Raw genomic sequence first — 27,125 nt, 5'->3', positions numbered from 1 at the left:
ACCCTGGTTTGGGTTGGAATCTGGCCCTTTGCTAAGAGAGTCTAAACAATGGACTAGCTTGTAGATTGAGTTTTCAAGGATATAGCTAGCAATCTGTCTTAAACGTGGTCCACCTGAGGAGTTTGATACTTGGGTTGGTTTTTCAGAGGCCCATGGAAGAGTTAAAGCCACAAGCTTAAGAATTAAGAACATTGGTGCTTTTTCATCTGCATCTGGTAGTTCATGGGGGCTGTTGTCCTCAAGGAAAAAAATGATTCCCAGTCCCCACTGCTTCACGCCCCCCACCCCCCCACTTCCATCCAATGCACGCCATCTTGTCTCAGTGTCCCGGGACCTAAGAAATGACAACACGGACAACCTCTCATTTTGCTGGTTTTCATCATATCATGGTGGGTTTTGTAAAGTTTGTGCATTTAGCCAGCTTCTGCCTTCACAGAACTCTTGGGGTAGTGATATGCGTAGGCTTTACCTCTCCCTAAATGCTACCTGGCCTCCCCTCAGCTTTTTTTAAGTTATTGGTTTTCCTGTGTTCTTTTCCCACCCTCAGATTGATGTCGCCCCAGCTTTACACGTAACTGTTTCCTACCGCTGCTGTAACAAATTACCACAAACTCAGTGGCTTCAAATGATACCGATTTATTATCATATAGTGCTGGAAGTCAGAAATCTAAAACGGGTTCACGGAGCTGAAACAAAGGTTTAGGAGGCTCCAGAGGAGATCCTACTTCCTTGCTTTTTCTAGCTTCTAGAGGCCACCCCCACTCCCTGGCCACATTCCCGGGGCTCCCTTCCTCTGTTGGCAAGCCATCATCTTCCACTCTCCCTGACACCCACACACTTGGCTCTTCTTGGAGCTCTAAGCAACCTGATTACTTTGGGCCCACCCTCATCATCCAGGGAGTCACCCACCTCATGGTCCCAGTCACTTCTACAAAATGTTACTTGCCATGTATTCGCTAGTTCTGGGAATTAGGATAGGGTCCCCTCTGGAGGGGGGTGTGATATTCTACCTGGCACAGGATATAAGCTCCATCTTTCATCTCTAAGGCTGGCTTCCGCCACCCCCCATCTCCCTATCCCTGCTCCCCTTTATACACCAGGTCTGCCCCCTTTATCTCTAGACCCCCCCTCACCAGTTCTTGGGGTTCCTACCTGGTACCTATGACGTATGCATTTCCTTCCCCTCAGCTTTAGTCCTAGTAGCAGCCTCACTTGCTCACATCTACCCAGAGCTTCTTCCCCTTTCTTTTCACTGCTTCTTTCCTTTTCTCCACACCCCCCCCCACTAGCCCAGCCTCCCAGTGGATCTCTAAAGGAGAAATGCAAAGAGTTATTGCTTTTTAATTACAAGTGCTATTGTAACATCTATAAGGAAGAACACTTTAAGCTTAATTGAGACCAAATGTGAAGTTAAATTAAATGAATAACTAATTAACGTAATGCTCCTGCATCAGCCCCGAGTGAGTGCCGAGGCCCAGGGAGTAGGCAGGTGCCAGGCCTCTGGGGAACAGTCCGTGCCCAGAGCTGAGGTGGGGCAGGGAGCCTGGGACCTGGGAGATTGGCAGAGGGCAGATCTCAGGGCTGGGTTCCCCGCTCTTTCATATTTTGCCCAAACTCCCAATGGCAAGCCCAAATCCTCCTTTCTGAGGCCGGTTCTGAGGTCTCCCGGTGCCTCGCACACACTTACCCCACACTTACCCACTGGGCCTGTGCTGGGAACTTGAACAGTATTATATTAATTTTAGCTTCCTCCCTCTCCCACTTCCCCTCAGCATCTCATCAGACTAAGCACCCAAGTCCTGCCCTGCCGCCCTTCATACACCTGGCACATTCATCCTTCGCGTTGGCCTGCGGTCACTCTCGGGCCAGCCCTGGCCCTTTGGGGCCAGACCGAAGACTGGCGAAGACTCTCAGCTTGAGTCATCATCTCTAGTGCTTTTTCTTGTACTGTTTACATACATTTTCATATTCCTCTTATCCCCTAACTAGCCAAACTCCGGGGGGCAGGGAGAGTTTAATTCTGCTTTGTCTCCCTTCGCACCTTTCCTAGTGAGGTAGGTCATGTGATTACTGTTTCCTAGTTGAGAAACAGGTTTGAAGCTAGTAAGTGGTGAGGCTGGGGAAGAGAAGCCCTCAAAAGTGCCAAAGGAAGAACAATATCTTATTCCTTCCCCACCCTAACTCGTCTGCAGCAGAAAGCAAAATTGGCTGAAAGTTGGCCAGGGAAGAAACCTGTGTCCCTGGGGGTCTCCCCACCTGGAAGCCTAAAGGGAACACAGGCCCACACAGCTCAACCACGGGGATGTGGCGCCACCTAGTGGCTCCCCTGAGGATGCTCTCAGAGCTGCCTGGTCTTTAAAGACGCACTCCTGAATGCCTAACCTAATGCCAAATCCCCAGCTCCTGCCAGAGGTTGGGAGGTTCTCCTTTCAGAGCTAGACTGGAGACCTGGTAGTTTGAGACTTACCCACTTGTCACCACTGGTGTGTGTATGACACAGTCTCACATTGTGGAATTTATACCCAGCTAGTGCACGGGCTCATATAGTGACCCAGTTAATGTAACCACTGTATCTTACCTGGGCTGGAAGCCCCTGCTTTGTCATCCGGGTTTGTCATGACCCTCTTCCCTGGGGATGTCAATGGGAATCAGCCTCAGCTGACTGACCATATGGTCCTGGTCCCCCCGGCCCGTCCAGCCACCCACTGGGCCACAGCTTGCTGCTGCTCTATCAAGCCCTACCCAGACGAGCACAGGCACAGGGGCAGAAGAAATCTGAATGGGTGCCCATGGGCAGCTTCAGAGGTCGGCCAGAAATGCCAAGATGCGTGCCATGCAGCAAGCTAGGATTTGGGGTGGCGGGGGTGTCAGGGGGGATAACACCAGGGAGAAAAAATAGGCTCAGATCTCTAATGAACCAGGCAGCATTCTCTCTAATTAGTCCTGTCCCCCAGTACCTATGCTGTCCTTTTCCTGTGTCCATTCCTCCAGTAAAACTGGCTCAGTGGACACTTGACAACCACTGGCATTTCATTATTAAACACTTAATGCACAGGGGTAGCTTATAGTCATGCCCCTCTGTGCCCTCCTCTCACCCCACCACTGCCCTGAAACGTCTTCCCCAGGGACACAGAGGGCTGGGTGGCAGGCAAGGAACCTCCCAAGATGCCTCCACTAAATCTGGTACCCATGGCACTCTCCTGGCCTCCCCCTGTGCTAGGCCTGGCAGACACAGCAGCCATGCTTTCATCAAAATGGTTCAGGAGTCGGGAGCAGGATCCGATGGAGGGTAGAGCAGGGGGTCCAGGGTGGGGTGATGTACAGAGAAGACTGAATTCGCAGACAAAGGGACCAAGAGAAGCGGGTCAGCTTGGAAATACCCATCTATAGGCACAGGCTGATTACAGAGGTTAAAATTGAACACAGGAAGGACACACGAACCTTTTCCAGGCCTTGGCCCTGGGACTTAGATTCTGAATAAGCAAGAGCCCAAGCATCTCCTTCCCTCACTAAGATGGAGGCACCACTCAGTTCTCATCCCCAACCCTTCTGCTGGCATCTTTCCAAACTCAGGCCCTTGAGTCTTCTGTTTCCTCATGCTTGGCAGTCCCTTCCCATGGAGAATGTCCTGGTTCCATAGCCCTGCGGGCTGGGTTGGGCCAACTTGTGTTGTTCAAGAGGCTTTGAAGCAACTGTCCATTCTGTAGCAGTTTCCATTGTCTTGCCCCGGGGGAGCACTTTGGGACCCAGTTGGGGCCCTCCATACTTCCCTTCCAATCAGGGTCTCATATTTCTTTGTAGCTGCAGGAAAAGGGGAGAGGGGACAGAAGAGGTGAGATACAGCTTAATAGGCTCCTGCCCCATAGTGGGGACAGAAGGCAGGCTCCTAAGGTCCCTGAATAATTAACTTTCATCTCTGTTCGCTATATTTGGGACTCCCTTTCACCTCTTCAGCAGGGAACAGCAAGTCAGAATTGTATTTAAAACCTTACAATATGGTGCTACATTTGACAGCTTTACAAAGTAGTAACGCATGTCCCAGCTTGCCTCAGCCTTTGATCAACCCTGTCAGGTATTTAGGAATAAGTATCCCCATTTTCACACAAAAAATGCAGAGAATCAGGGAATATGCCCAAGGTCTTATAGAGGAATGTGAGCAGAGATGTCAGGTTGGCCCAGGGATTTCTAGTTCCACCCCAGTGCTCCCTCTGTCGCTGCAGATTACTCTGCTCCCTTACACACGGGTCTTCCTCAGAGGGGGAGCGGCTGAGGACAGAGCAGAATGGAGAAAAGCAAACCCCCACACACCTGAGTTCAAATGTAGGCTCTGCTGGGACAAGCTGAAGGCCTTCAGCGAATTCTGAGCCTGTTTTCTCCAAGTGAGAATACCGACCTCTCAAGGTTGCTGAGAGGTAAGCTAAGATATTTAAAGTCAACCTCAGCTCAAGGGTTAGAGGAGATCATTATTTCCTTAATATTCATTCTTTGTCTTTCTGCTGCTTTGCTTTCCTGCCCAACCTCCCCTCAGGCCTGGCCCAGGTAGAAGGAGCACTAAGCCTGGAGTCCTGATCCCCCAGCTCCCTCCTCCAGGCAGGCAGGGGCAGACTCTCTGAGTCCCTCCTGCTCTCAGCTTTTCACCCTGTGAGCTGATATGGTTCTAGCTACCATGACCCTGGGATCCTTCCACATCCATTTACCATCCTGACCAGTTCCACTGCTCCAGCCAGCTCCTTGTGAGCCAGAGCCTCCTACTCAAGAGGACCAGAAAGGCCACAGGAACACAGTGCGACCTCAGGATCAGTGAGGCTGGGCTCAGCCACTAACCAAACTGTGCAACATCCGCACCCACCACCGCAGGCTCAGGCAGAGAGCACACCGGACCACCACCAGGGCTTGATTCAAACTTTGTTCCAGAAAGTCTGATTAGCAGTTGCTTTATTCTGCACACCCCAGGCCAAGGACCAGGCGACCTTGGTTTATGAACTTGCCGCCCACTGAATTCCAAGAAAGAACCATTTCCCTGGACTGCGCCTCCTCTGTCTGGGGGGTGCATCTAAAGCTGAGTCTGGTCCTAAGGGGGAGAAGCTACCAACCTCCATGGCAGCTCAGACCCCTTAGGAAACATTTCCCAAGCATCATGCTCTGGCCAGGTTCAGAATCTTTGCAACTGACCCCCAAGGTTGGAGAAATCACATGGAGAAGAGGATGGCATGCAGGCTCCCTTCTAACAGCACGTGAGTCCCGGATTTGAAGAAAATACTCACAAAGGTGATGGGACTGGAGGAAAATACTACCGTGGGTGGGTGAGAGCCACACTAGAGCTACGGAGACACACGGGGACAACAGAGGACAGGTTAGTGGGGCGAGGGGCGGGGCTCAGTGTCGCCCGGGTCGGGGCTGGAGCTGGGCTCACTCAGGGTAGAGATCTGCGGGCCAGAGGTCCTGATCCCCATAAACCCCCATAGGGGGAGGTGGCTTCTGGAAGACTCACCCTCTGTTTCTGCTCAGGGACCCCTTCCAGGCCAGGATCTCCTTGTACACCAACCGGCAGAGGAACTGTAGGGAGTCATAGGCACAGAGGGAAGGGAGGCCACATCAGCATGGAGCACGTGGTAGTCCCCAGTGCCATGTGACCAGTGGGTTGGCAGGAGGGGAAAGGGTGGGCACAATTTCACTGGGCAGGGGGTCACCCACGAGAAGTAAAAGGGGGCTGAGCAAAAAAGGCAGCTGTTCTCATTGTCTCAGAGTGTCTAATGCCTTGCCTCTGGCAAGACAAGACATCTCCTAAACACCCATCCATCTGTGTGCCCCAAGAATGCTTACCAAGCAGGCCAGGATGTCAGCAGAGATGAGCATGTAGAAGACATTGTTCCAGCCCGTGGGGGAAATGAGTCCCGCCAGCAGGGGCCCCAGAGCTGCACCTGTGTGGGGCGCAGGGTTAGAGGGCACCACCAGGCCCTGCCCTCTCTGCCCACTTGAGCAGGGACTGCAAGGAGCAAGCCCAACACAAGGCCCAAGCCAGCGCCAAGAGCTACAGTCACAGACCTATGGACCCAGTGCCATCGATGATGGCCGTGACCGTGGAGAGCGCCTTCGCGTTGCCCTTCAGGCTCTTGTGAGTCCCCTGGGGAGAGAGAAGAAGAGTGGGGAGCCCAAACCAAGTGGCAGGACCAGGATTGGGTGAGGGGATGACTGGGAGGAAGGTAGTGACGGGGGCTCGGATTTGAAAGGAAAGTTAGGGGAGGTGCATGACGGATTCTGGAGGGCTTCGAGGACTCTGCAGACCAGTGGAGGGGGGCGGCTGTGGAGCAATGGTCCTGCACCCCAGAAGGTGGCCTGCTTACCAGGTCAGCTGAGACAGCAGTGGTGATGAGTGCGTAAGGGCCGTTGACCAGGGCCCCACAGATGATCAGCATCGCTGAGGCAGGAACAGAGACAGCCAGTGAGACGGAGGGCCACCCAAAGCAGAGATCCCCAGCGGTAGGCTAGAGCCTCCAGTTCCCAGTGCCTCCCACCCACACCCCCAGACATTCTACCCGGGCTCCCGAGGGAGTGCCCTCCCCACGGTGGCAGGGCAGGGCTTGCAGCTCCACCTCACCTATGGAGCTGACAATCCCGTTCTGGCCGATGTAGTTGTACAGGAACATCTGTGAGAGAAGGGGCGGGACAGCGTCACACCCAGGCTTCCCTGCCACCACCTTTGTCACACTGGAGCCCAGACGTCTGGAACAACCCTCTCCTGCCCTGTAACCCCTAAGGTCACCACCGTCCTTTTCCTGCTCACACCCACAACTCTTGGTCTTTCCATGTCCCAGGGACGGAGGAGATACCACATGATCAACTATTAGTTCCCTTTTTCCAGAAAGCCTTCTCTTCTGTCTAACCTCCATCTCTAGTCTTTCCTTGGTGAGCAGGTTCATAGCTGGCCTCCCCCATCTCCACCAAGGCCAGGGTCACTCATCCCTTTCCAAAATGCTCAATCTGGCTCTCTCGATCCTGGCTTCTCCTCCCCTAGCTGTGCACAGGGTGGGCACACGCTAACACGACAGGTGTGTGCATTAAGGCCTGGGGTGCACACGACTCAGTGGTTCGCCTAATATACACGCATATGCGTGGGCACTTCGCCCTTGGGGTCACACGCACCATGGGGGCAGCCAAGATCAGCATGATGCAGCAGGTGGTGGCCCTGCCGTTGGTGTAGTCAGAGATCAACCCCGCCATGATGCCGCCTGGAAAACAAACCGACTCACCATTTGTCCCCAGGCAGCACCACAACCTCTACTCACACTTGCCTTGCGCTGGTCCAGGCATGGAGAACCAGTAGGGCTTCTCCAGATGCAACACACCCCCCTCCGCCAGCCCCCAGACCCACTGCTGACAGGGAGACCAAGCACGGGCCGTGCCTGTTAGGATCACCCAACCAGGCAGGAGCAGAATTCAGGATAAAACCGGGATCCTCTTCTCTCTGCTGCCACTTTCCCACCCAGGCCACATCCCATGGGACCTGTCCCTTCTCTCTGCACTCCCGTAAGAGATGAGGGGAATCTAGAGGCAGGGCAGGGCAGGGCCTCACCTATGATGCCACCGACATCAAAGAGAGTGGACAGGTCCCCAGCCTCCTTGGCCCCAAAGTGAGCTGTAGAAAACACAAATATATAGTTAAACTAGGGGGCTCAGGACAAACATCCCAAGTGCCACCACCAGAAGAATCCACACAGAGCACCTGATCCAGTCCCACTGTCACTTTGCCAGAGGAAGGAGTGAGGACCCACCGGGAGTGACTGGCCAGCGTCACAAGTGAGCTGGCAGCATTTGGACCGGACACCCTCTCCACTCTGTCCCCCTCCCGTACTCCTACATGCCCTGCAGGATGACCTTGCCCTCTCAGAGCAGCCCTTTCCTCTGGGGACACAATTGTTCTCATGGTGCCTCAGCCAGCCAAACCCCAGGGCCCCACCAGGAGCACTTCACATCCATTAAGTGTGCTAATCAACAGAGGAAAATGGAGACCTCAGGTCCTGGCCTTGTCCTCAGAAAAGGCAACATCCAGGAGCTGGAATTGTAACCCAACCCTCCACATTGACTCATGTGCTAAGTCAGCACCAAGGCCACAAAAGAAAGTCATAGTGTCCACAGAGCTGCCCCAGGACCCTACCCCTGTCTTTGCGAGAGCGGCCCTCGGGTAGAGCTGCGGGGCAAGTTGCAGCCTGAGATTTGACCCTGACCAACCCCATGTATCCTGTTCGGATGGAGCAAGGACAGTGTGGCCGGGCAGCCGCGGCCCTCCCTCGGGGCTGGAGGGGGGCGGAGGGACAAGCAGCTCTGGCTGGGAGCTCTGGGCTGCTCCTTGATAGACTCGCCCCACCAATGGCAAAGTAGAGACTCAGGCCAGGTGGGCATTAGACATCCTTTTCAACCAGGAACCTGACCCCTCCTCCTCTGGACGCCCGTGGACAAGGGCAGAGGCAGGAGAGAGACGGCCCTAATGGGCAGACCAAGTACAAGGCATCAGTCCCGGGAGGCTCCTCGGTAGGGGAGCACAGAGATCACCCCCGGGGCTACAGGAGTGGGGGTAGCTCACCAGGCCCTCTTCCTTGGGCTGGGGAAGGTGCTAGGCACACCTGGAAGTATTCAAAAGGCAGAACTTTTCTAGCACCTTCTAATCCCACTCATCTATAGGCCAAGCATATAGAGGTGGGCTCCTACACTTACCGTTAGAGAAGGGAGGGGTGGTTACAGAACAGAGCTCTGAGTTCCTAACCCCCCAACTCTACCACAGGACAAGGTGACAAGAGTCAGGGTCCGGGTGGGGAGTGTACAAGGGTCAGCTTCCCATTTAAAAAATAATGCTTTTAGTATATTTCAGTCAGACTGCCTGTTCTGTTCCCCACTCTGTCTCTGGTGAATCCTCTCACCCCCCACACCTCTGGCCTGTACCCCAGCTCTTGTATGCATAAATAAATAAATCTTAAAATAAATAATAATGCTTTTTGGCTGAAGAGGGCCCAACAGAAACCCAGCCTGTATCATGGGATCATACACATCACAGAACAAGAGTCCTTTCCCTACGACAGCCCGGGCCTCCCCGGAGACCTTCCTCACCTCTGCTTCCCCTGAACTTACCCACATTGAAGATATAGAGTGGCAGCCAGTACAGGAAGGTGTAGCTAACCAGCTTGGCAAAGAGCAGACACAAAGAGAACTCCACCACACCCTGGGGAGGGAACAGAGGCAAGTGGAAAGGGGTGCCAGAGAACGTTGTTTACCAGAGCTTTCTAGTACTTTCCACCACCTATCACACAAAGCCACCTCCAACACAAATCCACTCTCAGTACAAGCAGGGGGCCTGCTGTTTAAAGGCTGTTCCCAGGCAAATCTCTCATCTGACCCTCCCCTGGGAGGTTCCCCAGCCCAAGTATCTCACGTAAAGAAATTTTGGGAACCATAGATGACCCTGGCCATCACCATCATCTGATGCCCAAGAGAAAGATCTACAGAGCCTCTCTCTGGCCTCCATTCCACAGACTTCTCACCGGGATCCGGAGTGCCCCAAAGAAACTGATGGCAGCAGGCTCTGGGGTTGGTTCCTTGGAGCTCACAGCTACCGGCTCCATGCTGCTGTCCCTGTAGTGTCCGCTGCCAGACTCCTCAAGGTTGTCCTGGCTCTCCTCCGGCCCACCCTGAGCAGAGATGAGTCCCTGCTGTGGGCATGTCCATGGATCACCTCCCACCAGCTTGAGGGAAAACTCATGGAGGGCTGGGGGCTCCTAAGATGGAGAGGGACACGTGGGGAACCATGGAGGTCCACCCAAGGGCACAGCACCCTCCTCCAACTCCCCAGTCCTCTCTTGGAGGGGCACTGCTGGTGGAGCGGGAGGGCAGGTCTGGGGCAGGGGCTTGCACTCACATGGTGCTGAGGAGGGGTGCAGTCCACATCTTCTGGGTCTAGAAACAAACTTTGTAAGAAGCTACCCAGCAGGCCAGACCTTCCCCTTGCACTGAGAGTCACCCCCAACCTCAGGTGGCCAGTGTGCTTCCCACCCCAGGGAGCCGTGACCAGGACTCAGGAGACCAGACTTCCAGGCCTGACTCTAACAACCGGTTCTGTCACTCCTGCCTCACGGAATATGCTTCTCTTGCTACATGCAGCCCTGCTACCCGGCATTGCTGCCTCACAGGCTGTCAGGGAAGTGGGAAGTGAGCAAATGTGGGGACTGCTCACTCTGAGAAAGTCCTTTCAACCCACTAGCCCTCCCGACACCCCAGAGTCAGCCCACTTGTGCCCAGCACCCACCATGAGCCAGGCGCCCTAACTCCATCGTCTGAAAATTTCAACCACCTGAGGAGGTAGCTGTGGTTCTACTCATTTTATAAATGGGAAACTGAGGCTGTCACACCTTCAATATCAAGACCAGTCAGCTGCCATCTCCCAGGACCCGCGGGGAGGGAGGTGTCCACTCACATTCAATGAGGAAGAAGAAGGTGATGACCCCCATGGCAGCGGTGATGATGCCCGGCACCACAAACGACAGCCCCCATGGCCCGTTCACCCAGATGCCTGCTATAAGGGACCCCAGGATGTTGCCCACCGAGGTGTGGGAATTCCAGATGCCCATGATGAGCCCCCGCCTGGAGGAGAGGGAGAAGAGCAAGGAGGGAGAAGAGCAGAAAATGAGAAAACAGGAGCATGCAGCAGGTCATAGCACCCCCCAACAAGTTCAAGGAGCCACTGTAAGGCCTGGGGTCTGGCTCGCCTGGAGGATCCCTGAGCACACACGCATGGGACTTCAAAATGGCGCCCTCATTACCCTGAGAGTGTCCAGTCCCAAGCCCCTTTCTTCTCTCTTGCTCTGTGGATGCTACTGGAAAGCAGGGTCCTCAAGCAGGGGCGATTCTGCCCCCAGGGGACAGCTTACAATGTCTGGAGATGTTTTGATTTTCATGTTGGGTGTGCTACTGGCTTCTAGCGGGTAGATGCTCCACCCACAAGAAAGAACCATCCAGCCCCCATATGTCAATAGTGCCAAGGCTGAGGAAGCCTGGTCTAAAGCAAAAAAGAATTTTAACATCAAAGCCAGTTCAAGAAAAGTAAATACAATTTTATAGTCTTCATGCCCAATGGGAATTCATCTATTATGAGGGAGAAGAATAACAAAGGTTGCCTCTCATGGGTTAAAACGTTATCCATGAAACAACTGACACTGCTTTTCAGTCACTAAAACGTTAGAATCTCAACACGTGAAAATCAGCGAGATGGAGACAAGCTTCTCATCTTTTACCTTAAAATTATATTAAGGGGCCACAAGTGAACCCTCATGACCCCCAGCTCCCTGGGACGCCCCCCACTCTTCTTCCCTCATCACACTTACTTCCCCTTCCCAAACCAGTTGCCAACGCAGGTCACCACTGAGGGCCAGCCTGTGGTCTGGGCGAGTCCATTGCAGATCTGCATGGAGGGAGGAGGAAGGTGAGTGGACAGGCCCAGACCCGGCTGCCAGTTCCCTGTTCTGATCCCTCCCAGGCCAAGGACTCTCAATGTCACAGGCCTCCACAGCCCTTAGTGCAACAGAGGATTTCTCCTTTGGCCCATGATCCTTCGCTGCAGAGACCGACCTCGTAGCCTTCTCAGGGGCCCTGAGGTGGCTTCGCAATGCAGACTCACTGAGCCAACAAATGCATGACCCCGGGAGGGGGGTTCCCTTCTAGCTCAAATCTGCCATGGCCTGGGACAGATGGGCAGGGCTGGCCACCTCCAGGGTCCCGTCTGCCTTGGGAGTAAAGGCCTGAGCGCCCGGTGAGGACTTGTACCTGGATGAGCACAAAGTACCAAAGCACATGGATGTTCCAGAAATAGGCCAGGCCCAGGAGCGAGGTGAAAAGGCCGCTGAGCAGCATTCCGGCTGAGAGGTAATAACGGAGGGGGAGTCGCTCCCCAAAAATCCCACTGGAGAGGAGAGAATTGGATTCGTGGTTAATCTCAGCTCGGCCACTGTCTCTTCCTCCCCACCTCCCCACCAAGAGGGCTCCACCAGGGTGTCCCCATGACCTGTGTAACCACTTGCCAGGACTCCCTCAGTCCTCCCCTCACTAGAGCCCTGCTCTGCTTGACCATGCTCACCCTATTCCTTGCAATGTTCACTCCCTGGTAAGGGTGGGGCTACCGTTGCCCACCTCCCTCCAGCTTGGGGGCACTCCTCATTTATTTTCTCTAGGGAGCAATCTCTGGCATCACTCTTATGGTTTTAACCACCACCAACGCATGAAAAACAGCCCCCACTGCGATCTTCAGTGTGATCTCCCCACCCCCTCCTCAGAGCTTCAGGACCATGTCCAGATGCCTTCTGGACATCTTGACTTGGATGCCAACATCACCATCCCCTACCCCCATATTTGCAACTCAGCACTCTAAAACAGCAATGCTTCCCTGTCCCCCACCTTCTCCTGCACCCTGCTCTGATGAATGACAACACCTCACCCTTCTCCATTCCAGCCACAGACCACAGAGCTACATCCACCCCCTGCTTCACTTTCCTCCCCATCAAGTTCACCCCCCAAGATTCACCCATTCTGAAGCCCCTCTCCGACCTCTGAGCCTTTGCCATTCCATCTCTGCTGCCCTAGACTGCGCTCTAGGGGCTCACTGACTCCTGGCAGATCTGTGCCCTCATGCCACCCTCCCTCCTGTCACCCTCCGAGTGAGCTCTCTGAAAGGTAAATCTGGACAAGGCACCCTGGGTGAACCCTTCAACTCCTCTGCCCACTGGGCACTCACAACCTCACCCTGCTACCACTTCCTGCAGAATTAACACTGGCCAACCTGTGAGCACTTCCCCGACCTGCACCACCAGGTGCATTTGCCCGTGCTATTCCTTCTTCATCTCCCCTCCACAGCCACGCTCAGCTGCTCCAGTCAAGCATCACCTCCTCCGAGAAGCCTCCCTAACCCCTGTCTGTAATCCCAACTCAGACTCAGTGCTGACCTCTGAGCTCCCAGAGGGCCTGCAACCACCTGCCGTCCAGTCCCTATACTCTTTCGTAGCTGCCTGCTGCTGTCTCCATCACCCCATTAGGCTGTGAGCCCTTTAAAGATGGCGACCTGTCTTAGTCATCACTGATGCCAGGCAACAAACACCACGCTTGCTATATAGAAACCATGGTGGTGCTCGTGGTGCTAATGGAGGCTCAGGGCAGCCAGATAGTCCTAGCAATGATCCCAGCCTAGGAAGGCCTGGACTCCCATTCCCATAGGAATGGGGAGGACCCCACTATTTCAGCCCCTCCCACCAACCCTGCCCTCAAAACCAATAAACTCAAAAGGAGCATCCAGGGAAAAACAGCTTCCAAAAGCAGGCGTCTGCAGGAGCAGGCTGGTGCCCAAGGTATGGGGAGGCTGAGGCTGGCTGCCCAAGAGAACATTTCCTCCTGAAGGAGCCCGAGTCCTCCTGCTGCACCCCCACTGCTGCCCCGCCAGTCACGGGGAGCAGCCGCTCTGAACTGTGCTGTTCCCCAGTGGCCCAGCCTCCCCGCTCTCTTACCTGATGAACATGCCGATGGCGTAGGCCACGAGGAAGGCATTGTCCACGGCGCCCAGCAACTCCTTGTAGTTGCTCTGGTCTGAAAACAGAAGGGAGAGACAGGAAAGAAGCTGCAGAAGGCCCTTGTAACTCTGGACAACCTCTCCAGGGAGGAGAGGCCCCTGCCCCTTCTTACCAAATGGAGCCCAGCTACACCACGTGGTGTCATTGGTGCTGTGGGTGCTGTTGGTGGGGTCGATCAGCTGTGAGCAGTTCTGGTGCAGACGGCTCTGGAGAGGCAATGGGACACACAGGTTGAGGGGCATCTGCTTGGGGTCATCTTGTGGCCCAAGAGCCCACTCAGCTCAGAGAGGAACCAGAAACCTCCTTTCCAACTACAGTGCTCTCAATCACTGCCTCCCTAATCCTCTCTCAGCACCTCCTCCTGCAGGAACTGACGACAGGGACCAGTGGCCACAGCAGACCCTCAGCGAAGGACAGGGGGACTCTGAGCAGAAGTCACGTAGCCCAGGGCCCACACCAGCCCCTGACACCGTCTTGGTGAGTAAACTCAAAAGGAGCACCTGGGGGACCTTTCCTGGGAAATGACCTATTAAAAGTGGGATCTGGCCAGGTGAAGGGTAGTCTCGGTGACCATGCTAAGGGTGGATTGGGGCTGAAGTCCAGAACATTCTACTGTTTCTGCTTGTCCCAGCATCTCCCGCCCACATTCTTCCTTACTTCCAGGCCAACCTCACCTTGACAACACTGATGGGCTTCCTGGACATGTGATAACAGGTATAGACAAAGAAGGTGATCAGCAGGATGAAACCTCGGAACCTGCAGGAAATACCAGCATCTACGTCAGCAGGATGTGGGGCTCAACTGGGAATGGGGGCCCAGTATCCTGCCCAGGCTCACGCTGGCAACCCCAGTGCCTCAGCGCCACCCAGTCTCTGTCTTCAGGCTGCCATCAAACACACGTTCCTTGGCACAGAGGCCCAGGGCAGGGGAGAACCAGGGCCCATTGATGGTTCAGGGGCACCTATCTCCATGGTCCAGTTTCCAGAATCTCCACAAAATTCAGGTTGGCACCAGCACCCCACACAGCACACCTCCTCCTGCCAGCTCCCTCACCTCTGCTGTTCTCTGGCTTCCCTCAGGTCAGGGGCCTCAGTGTGTGAGAAAGGGGTAGGGGCTAGCAGGTAGAGTCATTTTTTTTTAAAGATTTATTTATTTATACAGGAGCTGGGGTACAGGCCAGAGGCACAGGAGGGTGAGAGGATTCACCAGAGACAGAGTGGGGAACAGAACAGGCAGGTTGACTGAAGACAATGCTGAGTGGAGCAGCGGGCGAGGCAGGAGAGTTCTGCCATGCCATGTGGGTATCTCCCTGGACAGCCAGGAATCGAACCCGCACTGCAGAGGCTGCAGGTAGCTTTACAGTGCAGGGCTCAACCTGCTGTGCCACTGGGGAGGCTCTAGAGTCATTATTTAAATACCAGAAACGGTGGAAGCTAGTGAGAAGATGACATAAACAAGCGCTGACATAGAAGTATGTCAGCAGGGTCTCGCTGGTGGTGCAAAGGGTTAGTAAGCACAGCACTATGAAGCTATCTGCAGCCTCTGCAGCATGGCCAGCCATGCTCCCCTCAGCAGTGTATTTCAATCAGTCTGCCTGTTCTGCTCCCCACTCTGTCTCTGGTGAATCCTCTCACCCCTTGCTCCTGTATCTCTGGCCTGTACCCCAGTTCTTGTATGCATAAATAAATAAATTTAAAAAAAAAAAGGAAGTATGTCAGCAGCGGGAAGGCTACTGACAGAACCCAGGTCTTCCTAGTCCCAGACTAGACTGTTGCCCTGGATGGAAGGCTCTCCTTCTTTCCATCTGTGGCTCACACATCACATGCACCCTCTCCCACCCCCATTTGTCATGCAGGCACTGATCTGGTATGGAAAGAACAGTTCATCTGGGCACCCCTATAGTTTCCACTGCACCCCCAACCCCTCCCCTTTGCCTGAGGGCCCCAGGAAGGGCCTCAATGGCCCCCTGAGTCACTGTCTGCTTCCCCAGCACAGCATCAGCTGAGTGGAGTCAGCAGCCAAGAACCAGGAAGTGCATGTAAAATAGACCTCAAATGGGCCCCGAGCCCAGGAGAAAGGGCCAGGCATCAGCAGAGACCCAGAACCCCATGGTGCAGCAGAAGAAGGGAAGGAGGGGCCCTGAAGTCCTTTCCACCCTCAGCTTCTTGAACCCAGGCAGGACATTGGAGGCTCACTCAACTGCCTCCAAACCCCAAACTCACTTCCCCCAAATGTGTCATGAAGGTTACCCCTTGTGAAGTGAAGGGGACAGCAGCAAAGATTTCAGGTTGGATCACAGGCCCCTTCTCACTCCACCTCTGACATCTGCTCTGTTCTCTACACTCGCCACCGCTCATCTTAAGAGAATGGAGGCACGTACACATGTCCCTTGTTTCTTGGCTTAAAAATTTTCAGTGACTCTCTACTCCATCAAGAACAAGGTCCAGCTACGTACTCTGCATTTCACAGTCCTCCACACCCCAGGTGGCCCCTCTGGGCGCCATCCCAGGGGTGGTTGGGTGGATGGCAGAAGTCCCCCAGCGACCTGCCTTCTCTGGGGAGTTGGGGCACTCCAAGTGACAGTCCTGGTGATCAGCAAGCTTATTGCCTTTATGTCTTCTGGGTCCCATCAGTTGGCATATGGCTCATGAGCCCCACTTCAGGAACTTCCAGACTCTGGGAGAAATTTTCTCAATTTGGGATGTATGCCCAGTGAGCCTCTTCAAAGAGCAAACAGCCCTACAGATACCAAGGCCTCACTGCCTGCCATCCTGTCTGATCCAGGAAAAAAGCTGCAAGTCTGAAGAGCTTCTCTAACTTACTGGGTGATGGAACACAAGTTCCTAAGGCCCTGGCCTCTGCACTCCTCTTCAGTTGCACATGGACGACAGCACCTGCCCCTTCGATCTCAGGGACAGGTGAACACTGTGTCACTCTCACCCCGTCCCTGGGCACCTTTAAGATCCTGGGGTTCAACTGAGCCTTCTTTGGCAACCACATGCAGGCAGCCATTCACAGTGTGGACAAATCAGGTCACCTCTAGATCTGAAGGACACTTGAAGTCCTGGAGAGGCCCCAGCTCTGCTGTTCTCCTTTGACAGGGCCCGACAACGAGAACCTTGCCAGCCATGGAGTCTTGTTGCTTGCAAAGCCAGATCGCAAGTCAGCAGATATGCTGAGGCCTCTCAGCATCAGAGCCAATAGGGGCCCGGCTGTCAGACAGCCTCTCCTCCCATCCCCAACCTGCCTCGACCCCAAGCACCAGTACCTGCTAACCTAGGGGGACCGCAGACCACCCTCTCCTGACTCTCTCCTGCCTGCCAGGTGTTCTTCCTTATCTTTCTGTCCACACCCCTTTCATCTGGAGTCCTCCCCAGTGTGGGGAGGCGAGAACAGAAGCTATACCTAATAGCAGACACATATTTATCCATTTCGGAATCCTTGATTTGTCTCTGGCAGAAACCATACTGCTCTCTCATCCACAGAATGTGAGAAGAAGTCATGAAAGATCTCTGTCCCCCCTAGGGTTCACCAGGCAATGGGGAGACAGAGAAATGGGAGGGGGGCAGGCAGAGCTATGCAAGGGTAGCCCTATACACCACGGAAGCACAAAGGAGGGACATGGAGGCCAGTAGGGATGGGAGCTTGTCAGGAGAGTGTTCCCAGACAAGACTTCAGCAGAACCTTCAAAAGCAAACAGGAAGGGCCCAGGTCAAGCAGGGTTGGCACAGGGAGCATGTGCCAGGGGAACTACGTGTGCAGAAGCATACAGGCATGAAATAACACTACCTGTTTGGGAAACTCTGCATGGTTCAGGATATCTGGAAGGTGGGGCTGAGCCAAGTGTAGCAGAGGTGGCTGAAAGGAGTCAGGGACAGGTCATGGAGGGGTTGGGTGCCAAGTTGTGGAGTTCAGGGTGAGGATGATAGAAAATCACTGACGCATTGGGATTTTCTAGGTCAGACACCACCCAGGCTAAACCAAGGGAAGACCCGGCACTCTGCCCTGTTGATTATTTGGGAAACCCCAGGTTGGCTTCCTCACTGAAGGCAGGGCCAGCCCCTGTGACGGTCACGCCCCAGGCACATGGCCACATCACAGGGAGCCTAAGTGGTGCCTTTCAGGGAGGTGATGCTTATACAAGAAAAGAGCAAGGACTTAGGAATCAGGCAAGACTAAAACTTGGCTTCATTCTTTAAGCCTGTTGGCTCTGTGAAAAAGAAGGTGTTCATCCCTTTTCCTATGGGGATTAGTGACAGGGTAATGAGACAATGCGTATGAAATGTCTTATTTGTTCTTGACATCCGGTGAGCAATTAAAAATGATAGCTACTATCATTTTATATTTTCAGAGGAGGAAGGAGAGCTGGAGGGGGCTGAGGCTGCCTGTGCTGCTCTGTTATGAGGGGCAACCGGGGGTGTGGGTTGGCACCAAACTCCTCTGGGTGGCAGGGGTTCCAGGCCCTAGAATCATCTGGAAGGTAAGGATTCGGAGGTTAGTGTGGCCGCTTCGTCCCCGCTTCCCCAGGATACATGCCTGGTTTGGATGAACACAAAGATGCCCTGAAGCTACGAATGCCCTCAGCTGTCTGGGCTCTAGCAGGTCCCCATGGGGGAACCAGCAATGGGACAGAGCACAGACTCTCATATGTTGTGGTCCACCCACTTGCCCCCTCAGCAGCAGGATGAGGGGTAGGGGTCCACACCGACATCCTGACCCTTAAGATTCCAGCCCAGACATGCTCTGGGTTCTGACTGATCACTCTCCCAGCTCTGAGTCCAACACCAGTAGCAAACCTGACACCAAGACAGCAAGACAGTCACGACAGGGTCCTCAGCTGTGCTGTGTAGTGCTAGGCTTAGGCCTGGCCTCCTTGGGGATTCCTGCCTGGACCCCAGAGTGATGGAGCGATGAGCTGACTGGGCTAAGCTCCTTCCATTCCACTGAGGCAGCTGTCCTGAGAAAAAGGCTAAGACACCAAAGTTCAAGGGATGCTGGGGGCCTCCATCCAGGTAAGGGCTGGCTAATCTGAAGCTGAGGCTGCCAAATTCACAGTAGCTCACCGGAAAGAGAGCAGATGAGCTCCCGCAGCTTGTAGAGCCTGCAGGTTTCACTTCTGCTCTCACACACCCTTTCTTCAGAATCAAGAGGCCTCTGAAGCGAGCAGGGGGGAAATATACACAGCTGGGGCCTTTCTAGCTTACCGAGAGTGGCAGGGAGGGATGGCAGCCCAGGTGCTGGGCCAGGCTGGGCGAGCACATCAGGGACCAAGGAACATGTGTGACGAGGCTCCCAGACTGTTCCAGGTGGGGCTGCGGCCCCATGACCCTCTAGGTCTTTGTTAGCGAGATGTGGCCTTCACAGGGTCCCACCTCCCAGTATGGACACGGGTTACTAAGTAACTAAGTCAGATAGAGAGGGAGACTAGCTATCTCTTAACTATTAGCTGACAACCCAACTTATTTTTTGAAGGTGCACAATAATAGCTTTATCAACCTTGTGAAGACTTTGCACTAGGAAGGCTTCTGAGGTAGGAACAAGAGGACAAATGTGTGCCAAAGCAGCAACAGATAAAAAACAAACAAAATCCCCAAAAGACCTACCTGCTACTACCACAAGCACAATAAAACATTATAGCAGAGAGATGTTGACCTTAGGAAATGATAGAAAGAGACTCTCTTACCTCCAGGTTACCCTGTCACCCCCCTTCCTGGTTTTGCATACATTGCTCACAGCCCTTACCCCCATGGAAGGCCTGTGGGGACATCAACTCCCTCATCAACTAATCCCCACCACCCCTGCTTCAACCAGGAGCTGTTAGCACATGTGGGCCTGTTCAGAAGACCATGTGATAGGCTGTGGTGACCTCAGCACTTGCCCCAAGGAAATGGACTTTGTGGCCTATCTTTGGATGTGCCTGTTCTAGGACTCAGCAGAGCTGAAATGGACAGAGGCCTGGGAATAATAAGAACAGGGCCACCCAGACATCCTGGTAGGAAGGGCAGAGCCCTGGGCCAGGCCTTTACTAACAAGATGGGACAAGGACAGGCCAGGGTAGGAGGGCTCCTGAGGACTGAGGGCAGAGACCCAGCCCAGGAATCCTCCCTGATAGCCTTCTAGCTGGGACTCGGGCACTTGTTCAGAAGTCAAGTTGACTCAGAGAAGGGAACTTGGGTTCTGAGGAGGAGTCAGAACTTTGTGGGATGCATGAGTGGATGAGAGAATGACTTTTTTTCTTTTTTTTTTTTTTTTTTTAGGAAAAAGGAAAATTTAGGCCAGATTGTTTAGAGAAGAAAGCTGAGTAGCGAAGCCTAAGTACAGAAAGAAGAGATGTGGCTTTAAGCTACAGCATAGCTTCATAGGTAGGTTTTCGGAGAGGTGCCGACAGATAATAAGTTGGTGTTTCTTCTAAAGAAAAGCTGCGCAGAGCGCAGATGGAAGCATGTAGATGAAGGCAGAACTGCCCAGGGAGCAAAGAGGTGGCCTTCATCTTGGGATGCTCTGCAGGCCTACCCCCACCCCTCATCCACAATCACTCCTTCGGAGCATGAAGAGTACAGATGAGTCCTGAGCCAGAGGTCAATTTGAGAGCCCACCCTGCCTCCACCCCTCAAGGACAATCAGGGAGGAGGGGAGTCAGGGGCTCAGGGCCTGCACCCCTGGTGTTTGTTCTCATTCCAGTGTCACTCTGGGACAGCTCCACTCCGATTTTAGGACTCAGTTGGTATAACTTGACCAGAAGAAATAAGGCCTTGGCCAACCATAGAAACCACTCTAAAACCCTTACTGCCTTCTAGACCAGAGTCAGATAGCCCAACCCAAAGCCAGGATGGTACACCAGTCTGCTCTGTCAGGAGGGAAAGAGGAAACAGCAGGGTGGAAGAGGAAGTGCAGAGGCAGCTGAGGGAGAAGACAGCAATCAAGGGCCACTGGGGGAGGGGAGAGCCAAGGGTCACAAGTCCTGCAAGGCAGCCTGACCCCAGGGGATGGGGGCAGGGATAATGGGCTTAGCCTTCAGGTTCTCCTCCAGAATCTACCATTCCTTTCTGAGCAGCCTCTGCTCTCATTTTAAGGCACCTCTTTGCCACTACCAGGAAAATCAGAGACTACTACTACTTCAGCAGCTGGGGCGCCTGATCTGAGGTCATCCCAGAAGAGGCAAAATATGCTAACTTGAGCCCCCAAAAGACGCTGAGTCTTAATTTCTGGTTCTGCTACTTAGCATGACCTTGTGGTTATTTAGTGTGACCTTGAGCAACTTGTTGAGCTGCTCTCAGCCTCAGTTTGAAGTTCTTTCAAATAAGTGAATAAACTCCTGCCAAGACTGTAATGAAGATTAAACAAGATGTAGTAGATGTGAATGTGTCCAGCTCATCGCTGGCTCCTGAATGTCTTCTCAGTGTCTGTAAAGGTTGGCCGTCCATCAACTCCAGTGGGCAGGGCCCTCTATCCGACTGCAGCTGCCAGCCAGCCTTGGCCTTCACGGCTCATACTGAGAGATGAGGGTGTGGGGGCAAAAACGGCCGTGTGGGAGTTGGCAGCTCCTGCTTCTCCTGCCTGCCCGGTCTCCTCCAAAGCCCCATTCCTGCTTATCCAGCTGCTGTATCACCCCAGTCTCTCCTCCCACGAGCTCCTTTTCTCCAGAGCCCCAGGAAGCGGGTCCAGCTTCATCAGCACCAACCACATTCGTCTCTGGCAAGATGCCTGTGTTGCCAGCTGCCCCCAGAGACAGGCCCACACAGATGCTGGCAGAGAAGGAGGGTGCTGGCCAGGCGCAGGGCTGGCTGGGGGAGATGCTGAAAGGCCTGGACAAGCGATCCCCCCATCCTGCCACAGAGGAGGGACCGTAACACCTTCCTGAGCAGAAATTCCTGAAAACTGACTTTTAAGGGTACATCTTGTGCCGCCTGCCCCTCAGTCTCACCCCCAGGGACTGTTCCTCCAGCACCCTGTGTTCCTGCCAGCAGCGGGCACAAGTTACCATCCTAAGTAGACAGGCTATGTCTTCCTCTCCATGGCTCTCTCTGCTGGTTCCATGACCTCCACCGAGTGCAGTGCTCCCTTTTCCTCCTATGAGGACGCTACCCTTTCATGGGGAGGATGGTGGAAAGACCATGGGTTTGGGTGTCACCTGGATTCAAATTCCAGCTCAGTCATTTACTAGCTATGTGACGCAGGCCGAGCCATATAACTTCTCTGTGCTTCATTATACCCACGTGTTAGGTGGGGAAACAAGTCCTCACCTTGCAGGGACTGAAAAAGAAACAATGCCTTGTGCAAAGTAATAGGAAAAGCTAGTAGAATAATAGTCAATAATTAATGTCTACTCCGTGCTTACTATGAGCATGGCACTGATCTAAGTATGCTATATGCTGCCACTCAGTTAATATTCACAACTGTCGTAGGAGGCGGGGTTACTATTACATTCCATAGAGCAGGAATCCAGAGCTTAAGACCAAACCACCCTCCACCCAGCGAGCTGCTCCAGGAAGGTCTAGCAAGGTCTACTTTCTTTACTTTTGCTTACACACCCTCCTTGGGGACATGTGGAAGCAGTAAGTGGGGAAATAAAAAATGCACACCCTCTTAGCTGATCCCTAGTTCCAGAAAGGGACCAGGTCTCAATTATCTCTCTAAGCCTCTGAGCTCAACATAATAATGTACCTACAGTAGGAACTACATTAGTATTTAGTATGCGGGAGCCCAAGTCTTTACTCATCAGGAAAGAATCCTAAGGACACTTACTGAGCACCCTCCATCCAGCCACAAAGGTCAAAAGTGATCCTCAAAGAACCCAACTGACTTAACCATGAAGAAAGGGAGGCTCAAGAGAAACTACAGTGGTGAGAGGACTTCAGTCACATCTGTCTGAAGTCTTGATGATGTTGGGCAATACAACATTGGGACTCCTGCTTTAAGAATAGGGCAAGCAAGTTCTTCTAACTAAAATGGTGGCGTGTGACAGGCTGTTGACAGAGGGCTACCGTCTTGGAGAAGGGGGAGGGCATGTTCTTTGAAATATGTTACTTTGGCTAAGGGTATAATTAATTAAGAAGTTTTGTCCTAAGATAAATGTGGCTCCACAATAAGATTGTTCCAGAATAACAATGAGGACCGTGAAGGACAAAACCTGAATGCATAAATTCGTAGGTTGATGGAGGAGTCTCGCTTGCCTTGGATTATGTGTGTGCAAATAATGAGTCTGAAAAGAATCAACTGAGTATGTTAAAACTCTGTTACAGTTGGCTCAGTTTTTATGTTATCCATATTATTTTCAAAAAGAGGTAATTATTCCTTTTGTATCCAATATTATATCAATCCAAAAGTAGAATTTGGTTTTCTCTCTGTTGAAATGAGAAAAATTTCTCGAATATTACTTATTGGTCTGAGGTTAAGATAAAAATATTCTTTCACCACCATTGTGTCTTGCCTAAAGATATACTGTGTCTTACCATAAGAATTTTCTATACTTTTTGCAGTAAAGATTTCCCACTTAGGAAAAAACTCAGTTTCTTTACACTGTTACCTTCTATGTTTATTTTTAAAAGTAATATTGTCACTTTCTATTTCAGATGAGTAGACATGTTTCTCAGACACTCAGGATAAGCATTCAAACCTAAGCACTTTGATTTTTGCCTTCCCCAAATCAAATCTTAAATGCAAAACAAAATAAAGCTTTCAAGATATCTTTTGTAAAACCATCTTTAGGGTCTCCCAGAGGGCTCCTGGAAAATTAGAAAAATTTGTTCTTTTACCTTTTAAAGGACAGTTACTAGAAATAGTCAGGTTTACTTGATACATTGTTATAAACAGGTTTCATGAGAAAAATTGTGACATCAAGAAATACTCTCAGCTGTTTCCAATTAACTTTATGAAGGTAACAAGTTATTATTTATATACATATTTTGGAAATTGTATGTATATGAGAAATTCCTACATATTTCTCCATACCCTCTTGGTCCACCATCTGCTTCTATTTATCAGCATCCTGGGGGTGTTTTGTCTGATGGTAAAGATATGTGGTCAGTCATGAATTTAGTTATTATTTTAAATGTTACCTGGGTTTCATTTGAGTCTAGCATCTTCTAGGCCTGTAATTTTCAACTGGGAATGTACATTAGACTTTCCTATGGTGTTTTATTAAAATATAGATGGCAAGGATGTATTCCAGACTTATTGAACCTCTTTAGTTGATTTTCTTAGCCATCCATGGTATATTCTATAAATTAAATCTTAAGATTTTTATATATCTCAAAATATTTTTCCTCTATAAAAGTTATTATTACCAAGCAGATACAATATTCACATTCTTCTTTGACATTAGCCTCATGATATTTTTAAACACTGTTTAAATTTCTTTTTTTTTTTTTTTTTTTTGGCTTGGTTTTATTTTGTCTAGCGTACCTTAGGAATGGCCAGATTTCCTTGTTAGCTGCCTTATTCTTGTCATGAATTCTCATCAGAGCATTCACTTTGGAAATTTATCAGTAACAAGTTAGTCAGAAGCTTTTCAGGTCTTTGTCACCTGCAGGCAGTTTTTGTTTTACTCTGTGCTTCCTAAAAACTCTGCAATCAGTCATAGGCCAGAATTTTTACCTTGCACAACCAAGAGCTGTCTCCGAAAAATACTGCAGCACATACTGACTCTTAGATACAGGCTTGTGATGGCATCACTCGGACAACTTTAAGAAAATACCAGTGGATCGAGGAAGGATTTCCAGAACTCAATTAAGCAGCAGAAGGGTCTATGAGATTGCCAGCCCAAAATTCAGGGGAATAAGAATGAATCACGCAGGGCTAAAAGAACTGATGAGGATGATTGTCATTTACATTTGAGGTAGTGTTGATATTGTTAATGTGTTCTGTTTTCTGGATATGTTAAGGAAGCCCTTTATCTACAGCTATCTATAACCTGCAACCATAGTAGACTGTGTTTACTATTTACTCCCAAATGTAATGAAACATTTGTAAATACTTTATTCTCCCAGCTTGACCCCTCAGAATTCAGAAACTTGTAGTGAGTCTTCTGGCTTTTCATAGCAATCTGGTTGTTTGCAAAAGTTCAATAAGAATCTGTCATTTTTCCCCCCAGGGCCTAATTAAATATATTGGTTATGTAACTAAGGCCTTGCCTGGAATACTGTATTTGACAATGATGCTCATTTAATCAGATCTAACCAGCCTCTTTAAGGAACTAAATTGACTATATGCAGCCAATACCAATAAACTCTTTCAAGACAACTGGCTTACTGTGTTCCCTTGCAGGAGAATAAGGAAGGTCCTGGCAGGTCCAGGAAACTTAGTATATTTTGGGACACTATGAAGAGAGGAATTTGCCCAAATTTATAAGTATAGCAGGTAAAACCTAGTGGAGACAATTTCTTGGCTTGGCTTCCTGTTCTCAGAACAGTACATAATAAAAGGCTTTTAAAAGTCCACTCTAAGTTTCCAGCAACGGAAAACATAACAAGGCCTATATTGTAAATTAACACTCTTGCTGCACCAACATAAATAATCAGATCAAATCTAAGGAGAACAACCTTACTTTGTGATCAAGGATAATCTTCCTTTAAGACTACTTTGATTCAAAGCAGGGGAGACTGTAGGAAAAAAATTGTGATTCACTGAAAATCTATGCCTTGTCCAGAGCACAGCCCACCAAGTTATCTGACTCTAGCTTTTCATTGACCTTGAGCTGTTTTTCAATTCCTTGAATTGATTGATAGGCAACTGACAAGTTCTACAAAGTAAGTCTATGAACTATAATTTCAATGCGCTTCCATTGCAATCTGCAGAAAAATCAGTTTTGCTTCAATATGCCAATTTATAAATCAGTATGATCTTTGGATTCTTTTCTTTTAATTGTGGTAAAATATACATACCATTTACCACTTTAACATTTCCAGTGTGTAGTTCAATGAAGTTAAACACCTTCCTATTATTGTGCAACCATCAACCACCACCCAGCAGCAAAACCTTTTCATCTGGCCAAAGTGAAACACTCTACTTAGTAAACAATCACTTCCCACTCTCCACTCTCCAGATTTTCTTTTGAAGCTACTGTAATACCTTCTGACTTGTTCACTATAAGGAAATACATTTTTACTTTATGCAAAATAAGATCCTTAACACGTGTTCATTTTTATCTCCTTATAAGAGTCATGATTTTCCCTTCTTCTGAAAAATATTGTTTAACAGTTCCACTCAAAAAAGACCGAGTAGGGCCTCCCCTGGTGGCACAGTGGTTGAGCACTGGGCTGCAAAGCTGCCCACAGCCTCTGCAGCACCGGTTCCATCCCCAGCCGCTGGGGAGGGTCCCACATGGCGCGCAGACCTCTCCTGCTGAGCCCCCTGCTTCCCTCAGCAGTGTATTTCATCAGTCTGCCTGTTCTGTTCCCCGCTCTGGCTCTGGTGAGTTCTCTCACCCTCCCGCCCTTCTGACTGTACCCAGTGCTTGTATAAATAAATAAATAAATCTTAAAAAAAAAAAAAAAGACCAAGTAAGTAACCCAGATGAGTGAAGAAGGCTGAAAGTTATGAGGACTGTCACCAAATAGGAAGCACCAAAGATGACCAACCATCCCATCCCGATTTGCCACAGAAGGCTGAAAAGGGAGCTTTAGCATCTTGGGCATTGAACAGGCTCGCCCCTTAAGAGCACCTGCACTATCTAAAGGGGAAGCCTCATCTCCTAAATATTCTTGCTTTTCAAGAGAAGCCCAACAGTTGCTATTTAGGTTAAATTTCATAATTTGTAAATGATAATTTTCAAAAATGTAGTTTTCAAAAACACCCTGTGCAGACCAAGCAAACTGCTGCAGCAAGTGAACTGAAACCTCTCCACCCCACCGCACACCCCCACGCGCTGTGGCCTCCTCAGGCCTCTCCTGGCCAGGGGATCGGCTGTGAAGGCCAGCGGGCTCCCTGTGGTAACACCCAGCTGAGAGCAGCCCCAGCTCCTGGCCAAGAGGCATGTCCTTCCCAGGGATGTCCTCAGGGCCTGTAACCTCTCAAGACAAGCTCCAGGACCCCTGAGTCCTGGTGTCTGTGTCATGAGGCTAAAGGAGGCCAAAGGGACACTCAACACCCCCGTGGTCTCATTTGCAGAGACGCCACGACCCTCACCTTAGTTTCCTAGCCTGCAAGTCCGGGTTCCCCCTGGGTCACCCGTCTCCTGAATTCACCTAAGCAACTCGAGATCAGATTCCCCCAGAATCCTCCCCAAAGCGCTCTGGGACGCCTGACCGAACTAGTCTGGCCTCCCGATGGAGGCTGGGGCTGGGTACCGGCACTCCCCGCCCGGGACGCTCAGGGCCTCGGGGAGCTGCTCGCGGCCGGCGCCTCCCTCCCCGGGTCCTGCTCACCAGCTGTCCCTGGAGAAGGCGCGGAGGAAATAGACACCCGGAGCCAAGGAAGACCTCATCTTGCCGAGCCGGTACCCGAGGCGGAGAGTCTGGGCGGAGGGCGCAGAGCGGGGCGCGCGTCCTCCACCCGCAGTCAGCGGGGTTTAAATGCCCCGCCGGCCGG

At 51.5% G+C, this 27,125-nt stretch overlaps 1 protein-coding gene across 1 annotated transcript; it reads right to left on the bottom strand.

Annotated features, from left to right (window-relative positions):
• Positions 1-314: 314 nt before the first annotated feature.
• SLC37A2 (solute carrier family 37 member 2) lies at positions 315-27,125 on the bottom strand. The gene is made up of 18 exons (XM_037505545.2): positions 26,963-27,125; positions 14,273-14,354; positions 13,711-13,804; positions 13,536-13,614; positions 11,809-11,944; positions 11,370-11,446; positions 10,463-10,629; positions 9,908-9,945; positions 9,534-9,680; positions 9,124-9,214; positions 7,574-7,636; positions 7,144-7,229; positions 6,599-6,647; positions 6,345-6,418; positions 6,046-6,124; positions 5,824-5,921; positions 5,492-5,556; positions 315-3,801 (listed from the first exon to the last, which is right to left on the bottom strand). Exons 1-18 carry the CDS (start codon positions 27,019-27,021, stop codon positions 3,786-3,788), a joined length of 1,500 nt encoding a protein of 499 aa, XP_037361442.1. The 5' UTR covers positions 27,022-27,125; the 3' UTR covers positions 315-3,785.

The sequence above is a fragment of the Talpa occidentalis genome, unplaced genomic scaffold (assembly GCF_014898055.3).
Source record: "Talpa occidentalis isolate TD23 unplaced genomic scaffold, MPIMG_talOcc4v2.1 talOcc4.12, whole genome shotgun sequence".
Taxonomy (NCBI): domain Eukaryota; kingdom Metazoa; phylum Chordata; class Mammalia; order Eulipotyphla; family Talpidae; genus Talpa; species Talpa occidentalis.
The sequence above is the reverse complement of the archived record's forward strand: the minus strand, read 5'-3'. Positions and strand labels throughout refer to the sequence as shown.